General features: G+C 37.6%; 1 protein-coding gene and 1 long non-coding RNA gene across 4 annotated transcripts in view; one reads left to right on the top strand and one right to left on the bottom strand.

Annotated features, from left to right (window-relative positions):
• The window catches only part of RGS22 (regulator of G protein signaling 22), a 141,450-nt gene that overhangs the window by 60,176 nt on the left and 67,226 nt on the right, over positions 1-14,048 (bottom strand). For all 3 annotated transcript variants that reach the window (XM_061438351.1, XM_061438353.1, XM_061438352.1), the window contains 2 exons: positions 13,869-13,991; positions 12,971-13,072 (listed from right to left, as the gene is read on the bottom strand). In XM_061438351.1, the coding sequence (XP_061294335.1) occupies positions 12,971-13,072; positions 13,869-13,991 (225 nt within the window). The remainder of the gene's footprint in view (positions 1-12,970; positions 13,073-13,868; positions 13,992-14,048) is intronic.
• The window catches only part of LOC133260161 (uncharacterized), a 111,943-nt gene that overhangs the window by 50,945 nt on the left and 46,950 nt on the right, over positions 1-14,048 (top strand). The window lies entirely within an intron of this gene.

The following is a 14,048-nucleotide window of genomic DNA, read 5'->3' as shown; positions in this document are numbered from 1 at the left end:
TAGCCCATAAAACCCATGGCACTATTAGATATACTCAAAAGACGAAAACAACTTTAGCTACTGAAATATACGAAGATTTTCCTTTCCCCCAGTTTATACTAAAGAAATTGTGCGGGCTCTGCAGAGTCTAGAGCAAAGATAATACTCTTTGGTAGGTGCAGGCGACGGGTTCGTAGGCATTCTCTAACGGGTAGAGGAAATTATTTGACAGTGAAGGGTCAGGGTCTCCAGGAATAACATTACAGAAACATAAGGCTGAGAGGATCAGAGTGATCCTTTTCCCCTGTCATTCTCTCTTCCTCTACTGTGTGCTGCAGCCAACTCACAAAAGCTAATTCATGAATTTTCAGGTATTTACTGAATGGGGTTGTTAAATTCAATCACTATCAAAAATTGTACAAACTTACAATTATATAAATTACATTAAAAACAAAGATAACAAATACTCAAAACCCATTACTTCCTCATGATTTCACTGTCTTAGGACTGTCCACTCTCTTGAGGTTATTTACCACTACTCTGTCTGGTGAGAATACTACATACTGGTGGCTGCTGGGCCTCTCCTCCCAACTCTGGGCTCAGTAATGCCTCGTGGGAGCTTGAAATCATCCACGGGGACAGTATTTACACCCTGGAGATCAGCAAATGCTACAAATCAGGGCTGCTTCGCTGCCACTCAGAGAGGTGGTTATTAAACATTTATCATCATACCACTGACTATAAGGCAAAGATATTTCTCTTTTCCTGTCAGGATTACTAAAGAAAGAGAAATAAAGTTGGAAAAAAGCAAATGACACCAACTAATTCAAATGCTGGAGGCAAAGCCACATACCAGAATATACTAATTCAGGCCAGAATGTGCCAATTTATAACACAGTTTACTTCAGTAATGTTTAACTGGTGTCCATCTGTAAAAATAAGGCTACAGTAAAGTTCTTTTTCATAGTTAAAAGTCAAACTACAAGAGCAGGACAAGTAAGTTTTTCTTTGAAATTGTTTACATTCTGAATAGTCTTTATTTAGAAAATGGCAAAGTTAAGCTTCAAATGTTAAATTTAACTTCAGTCTGATTAGTAAATCAGAATAGGTAAGAGTTTAGTTGGGAAGAGCTTGTTAATGTGTCCTCATGAGAAAGTACAAGGAGCAGCTACAAAGAAGAACCATTAAAACATAATGAGAAATAAAACTGGTACTAATGGATCTTGATGTAGTGTCTGGACCCCGAAGAGACCAAGATCACTTCACAGACAATCGCAGAACACAACAGAACAGATGTCCACTACATTGTAATAACAACAAAAAACCATATTACTGTACTTGAAGGCAAACAGCAAGTAACGTGGGATCTTCTCAACTGAGCTCAATAATTCCATCCTTGGAATTCATATAAAAAAAATGAAATGAAACTGTGCTCCAAAAAGCTAAAGGCAAAGAGTCCCTGGAGGGGTTTATAAAAGGAATGTAAATGCCTTGATATGGGACACTTTCAGAAATCACAAAATATTTACTTCAACAAAAAGAAAAGTCTGTTTTCATAACTTCACAGCTCTAGCAGCATAGAACATCATTATCTGAGTTCATATGAGGCAGAAAAAAGAAAATAACGAGCAAGTTCAAGCAATCCAATTTTTTTTCTGTAAAAGGAGGAAAAAATGATGATTTTTAATGACCTCTCATATCCCACAAGAAACTCAAAAACATTACTGAGGAGCTATGCCGAGAGGGAATAAATTACAGATGGAGCTTTCCACAAATGGATTTTTATGTGAAGGACATTGGGGTTTTTCAATTAGGAATCTTAAAGATGAGATCTAGAGATTGCAACATCCTGATACTGAGGCAAACTACTGCAGAGATCAACATGAGACGGAGTTGCACAAAAATGATAATGTGATGACAATCAAACAGAGAATTTCTGGCAAGTACTCTGACTCTAGTAAGTAGAATTCAACGCAGAAGAGAACCTAAGAAAATGCCAATAGGATAAAAGTGTAAAACAAACTTGAATCATTTTGGACAGCAAGAAAAATCAAAAGGAAAAACAACATGGTAAGTAAAGCCAAAAACAGACCACAAGCTCAAGGGACAAAATAGACTAGGCTTAAGACTGATTTGGGCCATTGCTTAAGGTATTTTAAGCAAAACTGATTAAGTATATGATGGAATAAAATCACAAAAAGAATTATTACTACGGCATTTAGGAAACCTAAGCAACAAATAAGGATTTTATTTTCTATAATTTTTTATTCATTTAAAAAAAACATTTTAACAGACAAAAGCAATATATATATATATTTTTAAACTAATGGAATTATTTAGCCTTTAATAAAAATAATTCCTTGAAAAGTGAACAGAGAATACTTCAATGAGAAAAGTATTATATTATTAACATTTTTGGCCTAAAAATCCTGCCTCACAGAGAAGCTAATCCATGCCAACAAAGTATAAAAAACTGATACTAAAACCAGCATATTGAGGAATTACTTTACAGTCAGAAAATCAACCACCAAACAGGTGGGATATTGACATTCACCAGCACAGCACCTTGGAAAGCAAGCTCAAGTGTAGCAGGTTGCTTCGAGTCAGAATAAGTGAAGTTAACTATGCTTCTATGAATTTCTTTCTTTCCGGAGCTATCAGGCTGACACTGTGCACACAGGAGCAGCTGGCTGAGTACAGCACTTCAAGTGCAAGGTCAAGGACTAGTCCGTGACACCTCCCTTTCTGGATGCTGCTGCTGACCAAAGCCTGTTCTTACCTGGGACTCTTCTCCTTTAGATGTACAGGTACATTCATTACAAGTGTTAAGACCTATGAAGCCATTCTGTCTCTAGACAACTGCTCATATCCCTTCTGAATTAGTACACACTGATTTAACAGTTTAAGTTTCAGAAAGCAACCTTGTTTCTGAGTTCAGTGAGGAGGGAAGAGACACAGAGATTTCACTGTTGCTCCAGTGAAGCTTGTAAAAAGCTCCTTATTAACAGCAATCTTAGACTATAAACATAGCATGTCTGGAAAGTCAGGATTTTGATCACTGTTGAAGCTGGGTGATGGTACATGGGGCTCATTAAGTTATTTTATCAACATTTTTTTAAAAAAATTAAAAACACCTGGCTGGTAGTCATTTATAAATAATCAATTATTATCTATAATTAGGTTCATACTAATAATATATTGCTAAGAATGTAAGCCTGCCAATGACTTCATTCAGTCCTTCAAAAATACTACAGCACCTCTTAGATGATGCAGCTTCAGTTCTGAATACACAAGGTGAAGAAAGCAGACTGTCTTCTTGGAACTTATAGTCCAGTGGCGGAAAATGCTAACGGTGAAATCTGATATTCAATATTGACAACATTTTAAGATATCAAAGTGAAAAGTTAAACACGGTAACCACTAGCGGTAAAGAATCTGCCTGCAATGTGGGAGACTCAGGTTTGATCCCTGCAGAAGGGAACGGCAACCCATTCCAGTATTCTTGCCTGGAGAATTCCATGGACAGAGGAGCCTGGTAAGCTACAGTCCATGGGGTCACAAAGAGTCGGACATGACTTACCGACCAACACTTTCACGTTCACACTTTCAATAGATTTGTTCAATAAATAAACAGAGACTTCTTAGTATAGAGTCTGGAGTCAAACCTTGGTTCTAATTCCAAGTTCACTTAACCACCAAACGGAAAGTCTTGCCTTAGGAAATTACTCAGCTTCTCTAACAAGTCTATAAAATGGACAAACACTAATATCTACCTCTTAGAACTGTCCAAGAACTAAATAAAATTACCCATGTAAAGTGATTTCCATAGAACCCGACAGATAGTTAACATTAAATAAATGAAGGTCAGGTACACTGATAATTATGGTTTAGAGAAGTTCAGGTGTTGATTTTTCTGGAAACAAAAGGATTGAAAGAGGATGTTTTTTGGTCCATAATCCTATAATATTCAGACTCTTAGGACTGAACACAGGTAGCTGGCATCAACATCAGGAACAGGTGGAACGAATGAATAACTGTGAGTCAGAAAGCTGGCTGCCACACGTGTGCTTCCTGAGTCCGCTAGCAAGTGCCGCAAGATGGGAAGCAAGACGAGAACCCTGTGGATTCCGTGCTCAGTGACTCATAGTGCTCAAAGAGTCCAAGCCCCGCTGCTACTTGAGACACCATCTCTCTGGTAACAAAAACAAATAATGTAACACCGCCTGAATAACAACAGCCCTGACACTCACAAACAACCTAATTATAAAGACACTGAAATTTACCATGGACCATTAAAGAGGTGCATGATTTTCCACATTTAATCATCACCCCAACCTTCCCCCTCACCCATGCCCATTCATCTTTCAAGAAACACAGCTTGATTCTTCATACTGCCGCTGTATGAAGAAATAATGATCTCTGTTAGTGCACCTGAAAATACACCATGAGGCGAGAGAAGGAGCACTTAGCTCATAGCACTTTAATAAAAATGTCAGGACCACCCTGAAGTCTTTAAGTCCTGCAAATGCCAGGCAAAGAGAGGAGCTAAACAATTAAGGTAATGGCTGACAGCAAGCAAAGGAAAAACTAAGCTGATTATCAAAAAAAAAAAAAAAATCTTCAACACTGCCTCTCTTATGCCATAAAATTTTTTTCAAAGGAATCTGTGGTAACACCCAAGGTTTCGGTTACCTAAAATTAGCTCAGGCTTCATTGGAAAACATTGTCAGGATAATGAAAATTTTATAGAGAAAAAGCTACAGTCTCATCTTTCTCAATCTTTCTAGGACTCTCTGGAAAAACAGGCAAAAAAGAGCACATTCTTGAACTCTGACAGCATTTGGGTGATAGCACCTGTATGGGCTTTGTTTCCAAAGTGCTCCCAGCATGGATCAGAGCCTTGTGTATAGAACTGTTTGATAAATGCTTGTGGAAATATCTAGAATGTTTTTAGGCTAGAGCAAATGTGCCTGTAATTGCTGGTCTAAGTGCTATGCAGTTCACATTTATTTCTTGTTTCCACAGTAATAGAAAACGGAGCAGGAACAAAGGGGTCAAATACATGGACATTCCTATAGAATCCTGAGGTAGGGCACAACTTGGAATGAACTTCATTTGGATCCACACTGTGCCTGAGATGACCCAATGGAAAAGATAAATGATTGGGGGCCAGAGAGGATGAGAAGGATAGCAGTAAATAATTGTTAAATGAGTATATTAATGAATTCTGCATTATTATTATATTGTAACTTATGGCTTCCTAAAAATATCAACAGACAGTATGGGTCTGATGACATTAACTTAGTTTTTTGGTTTCCTTTCTCTAAATGTAAGAGCCAACCCTTATAGACCCTGGGCACGTAGGGGTAGTTACTCAGATGGACTTATTTGCCCGGGGACCAACCAGCTGATTGCTTTGTAGGGACACAGAAGCACAAGAGTCAATCATCACTTACTACAAGCATTTGGCCACATATTTCCAAGCTGTCAGATTACTGGGTGGTGATGCCAGGAATGGAACTTGCAAATGTCAAGATTTCATGTAGTATGATTAAAGATGATGGAAAGATATGAGATTTTGTCTAAAGTTACTGATATAAATAAAACTGGACAGTATAAGTTTTTTGTTTGAAAAGTTGTCACCCAAAAAACAGATTTATTTTGTATTGCTTCACAGGGTAGGAATATGACCAAAGGATAAGTTTTTGACTCAAAAATGAAAAAAAAAAAGTAAATAGCTCCTTCCCTTCTTCAAGTATCTGAAAAGAAGTTGATTTTTTTTTTTTTTAATGATAACCAACATTTATCTGCTGGTAAAGAAGGAACTTATGTAATTTTCACTTAAGATGCCATTCCCTGGAGAAGGAAATAGCTACCCACTCCAGTATTCTTGCCTGGAGAATTCCATGGACAGAGCCTGGCAGGCTACATGCCAGGAGGGGTTGCAAAGAGTTGGACACAGCTGAGTGACTTTCCCCTCCCCTAAGATGCCACTATCTCGTTTTATTTTAAACCTGGCTGATGTACCTCCATTTGTAATTATCTCTCTCCCCCACTACAGAGTAAGCTCTTTAAGCTGAGAACTTTGTCCTAATCATATCTGTATTCACAGAACATTACTTGGCACATAGCAGGCTCTCTGCTAATTAATTAAGTAACAATATTATAAAATATAGTTTACAAGGTTGTAGTTCTATGAAAAATGTTTTAAGTGATATTTTGAATCTCAGAATAAATTATAGTATTTAGTTGAATGAATAGCTATTGGTTTAGGAATTACTGTTCTTCCATCTTATTTGCTTCAGTTTCTTCAAATTCCTGTCTTCCTTCCCCATTAACCAGGTAATTGATAGAACTTTAAGTTCAGTTCAGTTCAGTCGCTCAGTTGTGTCCGACTCTTTGCGACCCCATGAACTACAGCACTCCAGGCCTCCCTGTCTGTCACCAACTCCTGGAGTCCACCCAAACTCATGTCCATTGAGTTGGTGATGCCATCCAACCATGTCATCCTCTGTTGTCCCCTTCTCCTGCCTTCAATCTTTCCCAACATCAGGGTCTCTTCAAATGAGTCAGCTTTCCGCATCAGGTGGCCAAAATATTGCAGTTTCGGCTTCAACATCAGTCCTTCCAATGAACACCCAGGGCTGATCTCCTTTAGGATGGAGTGGTTGGATCTCCTTGCAGTCCAAGGGACTCTCAAGAGTCTTCTCCAACACCATAGTTCAAAAGCATCTATTCTTCGGCGCTCAGCTTTCTTTATAGTCCAACTCTCACATCCATACATGACCACTGGAAAAACCATAGCCTTGACTAGATGAACCTTTGTTGGCAAAGTAATATGTCTCTGCTTTTGAATATGCTATCTAGGTTGGTCATAACTTTACTTCCAAGGAGTAAGCGTCTTTTAATTTCCTGGCTGCAATCACCATCTGCAGTGATTTTGGAGCCCCCCAAAATAAAGTCAGCCACTGTTTCTACTGTTTCCCCATCTGTTTCCCATGAAGTGATGGGACCAGATGCCATGATCTTCGTTTTCTGAATGTTGAGTTTTAAGCCAACTTTTTCACTCTCCTCTTTCACTTTCATCAAGAGGCTCTTTAGTTGTTCTTCACTTTCTGCCATAAGGGTGGTGTCATCTGCATATCTGAGGTTAACATTAAGTCGTGACTCTAATAATACCTACTTACTTCAGAGTGCTCTGCATTAAACTACAAAATACTTTCACCTACATTATCTAATGCAGACCTTACCAAGTCCTCTGAGATAGACATGAGGTTTTATACGTAGAGCGGGGAAGGCAAAGTATAGCAATGAAGTAGGTTCTGCACCTCAAGTTTGAGCTTAATTTTGTTCCCAGCTATGAAATACTAGCAAGGGTAATATTTCAGAGATCTAGATTCTTCTTTATCTATAAAAATAGGTTACAAATGCTTCACATCCTAGGCATTCCCTGATGGCTCAGATGGTAAAGAATCTGCCTGCAATGCAGGAGACCCGGGTTCATTCCCTGGGTTAGGAAGATCCCCGGGAGAAGCGAATGGCTACCCACTCCAGTATTCTTGCCCGGAAAATTCCATGGACAGAGGAGCCTGGCTGGCTACAGTCTGTGGGGTCTCAAAGAGTTGGACACGACTGAGCAACTAACATTTTCACTTCACATTTTTACTATGGGTATTAAATTAGAAAATACATGACCACCTCTTGTAGAGACTCAAAAAACATACCTTTTTTTGGTATGTTGCCAGGTTAGATTACTTGAAAATTTTTTCTCTATAAACTGCCTAGAAATATTGGTAAAGTATAACTAATATCCTATTAAATGCATAGCTGGGGTAGTTAGGAAAATTACCATGGGTCAAAATTAAGGAGTGTACTGAAAACCAGGGTGCTAAACATGAGCTGATGATGAGACAACTACAGGGTGAGTTAAGGATGTGGGTGGTAAGAGCCACAGGGTACAGGAGGCAAAGCCTTGGGCCCTCACAAAGTGAAAATGTGACACTGACCCCCATAGACACACTATGGTCCTTGAAGGGTACACACAAAGTGAAATGGAGAGTGGGAAAAGATGTACCTATATACGCCTACCAAGCCCAAGAAACAAAAAGAAGCTTGCTTGTCTTGGCTTATACTGTGTATATATATATTAAAAAAAAATATATCTCCTGAGGATTCACTATCATGAGTTTATCATCATTTGGGTTTGGTTTTCAAGATTACACTTGTCAAATGAAGAAACTCCAAGATGATAAATTGGCATTAAAAATGTGCCTAGCAGAAGCGCCACAGACAAAAATCTCACCATAAGAGCTCATAAGTCAAAATTACAAAACACACAAAGAAAGAATCCACCATGTCAGCAGAAATAATAAATAGAAGAATCAGTTCTCCCAAGAATTACAAATTGTGGAATTACTGGATACCATAGCAGCCAGACTCTAGGGTGGCTCCTGCAAACACAGTGTCACCCAGTGTCATTCCCTCTCATAACTCTCTCCCCCGAAGTGTGGGCATAACATATGGCTTGCTTCTAACCCACAGAATAAAGCAGCAGTGATGAGATTTATGTGCTTATGAGTACATGATTACATTACATGCTGGTATGTTACTTAATACCAGTTTTACTAAGAAACTATCATCCTTGCTGTTTTTTGAGAAATGAGCTGCCACACTGTGATCTGCCATGTGGAGAGCACCACATGTCAGAGAGCTGAAGTGGCTGCTAGCTAACAGCCAGCAAAAACTGAGTTCTTATTCTGGTGACCTGCAAGGAACTGAATGCTACCAACCATGTGAGTACCGAAGCAGACCTTTCTCCAGTTGAGCCCCAGATGAGCAACCGGTGCTGGTCAATATCCTGATTTACAGCCTTGTGGAGGACCCAGAAAAGCTGTGTCCAGATTCCCTACCTGTATTAACTGAGAGGTAATAAATGTGTGCTATTTAAGCTACAATGTTATATTAATATTCTCACGCAGGAATAGATAACACAGCTACAGACTATGAAACATGTTTAAAATGCTTAGAGATATAAAAGGAGAAATAAAAACATGAAGAAAAAGACAAAAAGATAAAACAACAGGAAGGTTTAAAAATACAAGTAGAATGTCTAATAAAAAAAAAAAAGCAGTTCCTTAAATGATTTAACTCAATGGATGGGTTAAACAGCAAATTGAAATCTGCTGAAGAAATAATACATGAACCAGACAACAGATCAAAGAAAATTGATCTAGTTCGGTTTATAACATATAACACAGATGTTATAAGATGGAAAGACCTGAGAGACTAAGAGAGATATAAGATAGGCTGGAAAACACCAAAATTGACCAAAGAATCCAGAGAACACATTGATCGGAGAATCCAGCAAAACTAATTAGAAAGACTGAGAGAAATAATGGCTGAGAATTTTCCAGAATTGATGAAAGATATGATTCCTCAGATTCTAGAAACAACTTAGACCCAAGAAAGATAATTGTAGTAAATATATTGAGGTAACATATAGAACCCCAAGGTCAAGGGGAAGATTATAAAAGCAATGATTAAAAAATCCTCCCTGAGAGGAGCAACAGCAAACTCTTCAATAATAGCAATAGAAAAACCATAACACAGAATAATATCTGCAAAGTGCTAAGAGAAAACTTCCCACCTAGAATTCTATATTCAACTAAATGATCAACGAGAGAACAGACATTTTCAGACAAACAAAACCTGAGAGATATTTTACCACTAGGAAATCCTAACGAAAAACCTACTAAAAGCTATTGTTCAGAAATCAAACCCAAACGAAGGAATGTGATGCAAAAACCAAGAGTAAGCAAGATATCTGTGCGTGAATAAATCTACACAGCATTGGCTGTAATCAAAAATATACTCAAGACTACTTGGTGGTATAAGACAAATTAATATATAATATTCTGATCACTTTGCTATATACCTGAAATATCATAAATAAACTATACTTCAATAAAAAATGTGTTACCCTGATGTTCAATTCAAGACAAAAATCTCACATTGCTGCAAGAATATCTTTATATTAAACAGTACTGTGTGGTAAAAGTGCTGTGGATTTACCTAGCAATCCTCTTATTCCTCACATCCATTTCATTCTTATCTACTCTCTTTACTCATTAGTTCCTACAATTTCCAAATAACTTTTCTCCTATGCTTTTATTTTTACTGTTTTTTCTCTCTTCATCCTTCCCATTGACTTTTAATTTTGAACATGTTTGTGTGTGTGTATGTGTAAACATTTATAATATTTCTGCACCATACAAGTTTACTAAAATTTTTTTAAATCTCAATGTATATGCTATGGAAAGTGGTAATTTTTAAACGTGTAGTTTTTGTTAGGACACAGTTTCTTTTAAAGAGTTCTACAAAGACGGAAGAAGTCACAAAAGACAGTGGACCTGAGACCCACTCTGTTCTGTCCTAGTGCTCTGTCACGAAGCAAGTTGTGCTTGTTTAGTCACTTACAAGTCATGTCCGACTCATTTGCGACCCCATGGATTGTAGCCTGCCAGGCTGCTCTGTCCACGGGATTTCCCAGGCAAGAATACTGGAATGGGTTGCCATTTCCTTCTCCAGGGTATCTTCCGGACCCAGGGATTGAACCCGAGTCTCCTGCGTTGCAGGTGGATTCTTTACTGCAGAGCCCCAAGGGAAGCCTTACTGAAGCAAGTATGCGACATTAAAGAAAGCTGTAGGACTACTGGTGGCTCCTAACCTTGGCAGTGACAGATGGTCCCCTGGCAAGTTGTTGCTGGGATCAAAGACTGTATCTCTGAATCCTGGTGGTGATTCCAATCCCTCTTGCCAAGACCATTTCATTCGGTTTCTAACTGAACTATGCTGTCTTGAAGCTGTGCTGCAAAGAAACCTTCAGGATGTACCCAAGACTGTAGTTCAAACTCTTGGACCATAGCTCGTCATGCTAAGTCACTGTCACTGACCTCCCATCTAGTTTGCCTGCAGATATTTCTCCAATACTTCTTGAGGTAATAAAATTTCAAGGTAAGTAATTTGCTGATCAGCAAACAGAAAAGCATGTAAGTCTTTTATAATCAACTCTTGGTCTCTTACTATACAGTTTTTCAGATGTACAAAAACCAAATTCACAGCAACTTTAACGCAGTGCCAACTGTTCTGCCACTGGCATGATCAATCCAGAGATCTGTATTGTAAATGTACCCCTGAAGGAAGTTATACAGCATTTCTATTTTTGAATCTAAAGAAACAAAAGGTGTTTCATATTGTGAAACAAATCTATATAGGGTTATGGTATTAGAAGCAATTCTTACATCTGGAGACACAGAAATCTCGGATAATTAAAACCTAAGCCAATTTAGACAGCTGCTCCACTAACAGAAAAATAAAATAGCCACAGATGCAAAAAGCAAGCAAGTCAAAAAGATCACATGATTTGCTCCTTTTATTCCTCCCAATTAAACTAAAACCAATGTCTCCAACACTCCCCTCCACCCACTCTGTTTTGATTCCTCAAAAGAGAAGCTAGAGAAGGATAAAAAGTTTATGGGCCTTGATAATCCCCAAACAGAGTAATCCATCTCAGAATAACCAAAATTTGAGTGTATCTTGTTTCACAATCATTTATAGCTGGTTGAATGCCATTACAAAGAATTAACATCTACCAAACTCAAATAGAACTCCCACTTCTACAAGTATATGGAAATACTGTGATTACAACAGCAACAGAAAAACCTCCTTACTTGAGCAGCTGAAGACTTTTGGAAGAGCAAGTTTTGTAGTAGTGAAAACATAATAAAAATAACAGGTGGCACTTTAACTGTCAGGGCAATAGGTTAGGGGAAGAAGGATAAGTAGAGAGTTACAGGTGAAGGATTAACAAGCAGAAGAGCCAACTGTGTGGTCTCAGAAAATGGTGCTGGCAAATTAGAGATATAACTTCATGATGTCATGGGGCCAGATCTGGGCCGTGTAGGAACTGAAGCCCTTATTCTTGTGGTACAAAAGTACAAAGCTCTGTCAGCTGATTCATAAAACATAGTTACTAATACCAAAGTCAGGGCCGTGGCTAACAACCAATGCCTAGCAGTGCTCTCTGATGTTCTGAACAGGATTATGATAAGAGAAGGAACAATGTGATGAAGCTAATCTCCTCAGCAGTGTTTAGAGAAAGTTCCTCTATAATGAGGTTATTTCAGAATTACAAGAATCACTTAAGTGGAAAAGGGACATAGAAGAGATTAGCAGTTTTCTAGGCTTGATGACCTCTCTCCATAAAGGATCGGGAGAGCCTAAGAATAAAAACTGAAAAGACAAGTTAGCTTAGGTCATAATTTTATTCCCTTTCCTTTTCGCCTCAAAAAGTGGCTATTGTTTCTCTCTCTCTGCAGAGAATCCTGTTCTTCATCCTCTATTTTGCTTTCAAGAGGTCTAAAGATGCTCTTTTCTCCAGCTCTGAGTATCTGTCTTATATGGTGTGTAGCACAGAGGCCCAGGTGATGACACAGGGCCGTGATGACACAAGGAGTCAGTCGACATCCTTTCCCCCTCATTAGACACGCACGCCAACAGCCTAAGTGTCTCCAACAGCTGATTGCTGCAGGAAGCTCACAGAGTAGCTTTGGTTAACGCCGCTGCTCCCAATCACTTCAGTAATTCATTACAAGTCCCCCTCAGGGTTCTCTTTTAAGTCACTCACAACCAAAGCAAAAAGACATACTTGAGAAAAAAAAGATAACATGTTCTTTACTGGAAGAACAATTAATCAGCAGCAAAGAGAAAATAAGGCAAACCAAATAAAATATTGATAGATAAAACTGAGAGTCTACAAATCAGACTATAAAACAATATTCTGCTGATATTTAAATAAAGTAATTCAATGGAAACAATTTAACCACTGCCTTTTCGCCCTCACTCCTAGATTTCTCTTATTTGAGGCTGGACGAAACTTTTCATTTCTGTGTTCTGAGAATGTCACATTGAACCAACATTATTTACTACTTACTTGAGCTTGCTTGCATACTTTAAAAGGGTGAAGGGTTTCTTGGTAGAAAAGCTGATGATAAGCTTGTAGGTCAAACCAAAAGTACACACAGTTCTTCCACAACTGCAGATGGAAAAGGTACATAAATTATTACCATCATTATTAAAACTCTACAAAGCCCTAATTTCAAATACAAGTAATTGTTTAGCTCTTTGCTGTTACTATAAATCAGGTTCAGTTTAAGATGGTTTTATCTTCTATCACAAACAGGCAACACACAAAATATGAGTACTGTCACTAAATTATATTTTTGCATATATGTTTCTCACATAATTGGTCATTTAAAAAGTTAAGTGTTCTAGTAAATACAGAGTAATCACATATCTACGACATGAAACTAAAATCTGAAAGCATCTTGATATACATGGCAAATGTATATCATATCAGAAGTAAAAGCTACTCTAATAACTGAGCTAATGAAATACTTATCTGAACAAAATAAAGGCTGTTGTGATGACTAAGAAACAAACAAAACAAAAAGCCTTGAAATAAGTTTGTCACTATTCATTGCAATTGTAATTGCTAGAGTTATTAAAAATAAAAATTAAGGGACTGATAGAAATTAGCTCTAAAGTTTATATATATTACATTGAAATAAAGTTACATGAAAGAAATCAATTGTTAATAATGCAGGTCAATCCTTATCTATCTGTACTTTTCTTTGTAATTTTAGTAGGATAGTAAACCAAAGAGAATTATAGCTAAGATATTTACATTTTTACTAGATAATTTAGCATGAAATTTTTTACAAGAAGAAATGGGAATTTAAAATGAAATATAATTACTTGAGCATTAAACTATTTCAATCTCTCATTTTAAATAAAAGTAGAAAATCAGATTTAAAATAACTATCTTCTACCTTGTTCCCTGAGTTCTCGCAGAATTTAGTAAAGAAGAATCCAGCTCTATTTTCTACATACAAAGATTGCAACAAACTCTCCATGTCAAATCCTCCCAAGGCACCATCACCCATGGTTTTAATCTAGATAACCAAACAGAAGTGAATTATTCACCCAGAAACATTGTAATTTTTTTATGA

The sequence above is a fragment of the Bos javanicus genome, chromosome 14 (genome assembly GCF_032452875.1).
Source record: "Bos javanicus breed banteng chromosome 14, ARS-OSU_banteng_1.0, whole genome shotgun sequence".
Taxonomy (NCBI): domain Eukaryota; kingdom Metazoa; phylum Chordata; class Mammalia; order Artiodactyla; family Bovidae; genus Bos; species Bos javanicus.
Note: the sequence above shows the minus strand (reverse complement) of the source record. Positions and strands in the feature narration are given on the sequence as shown.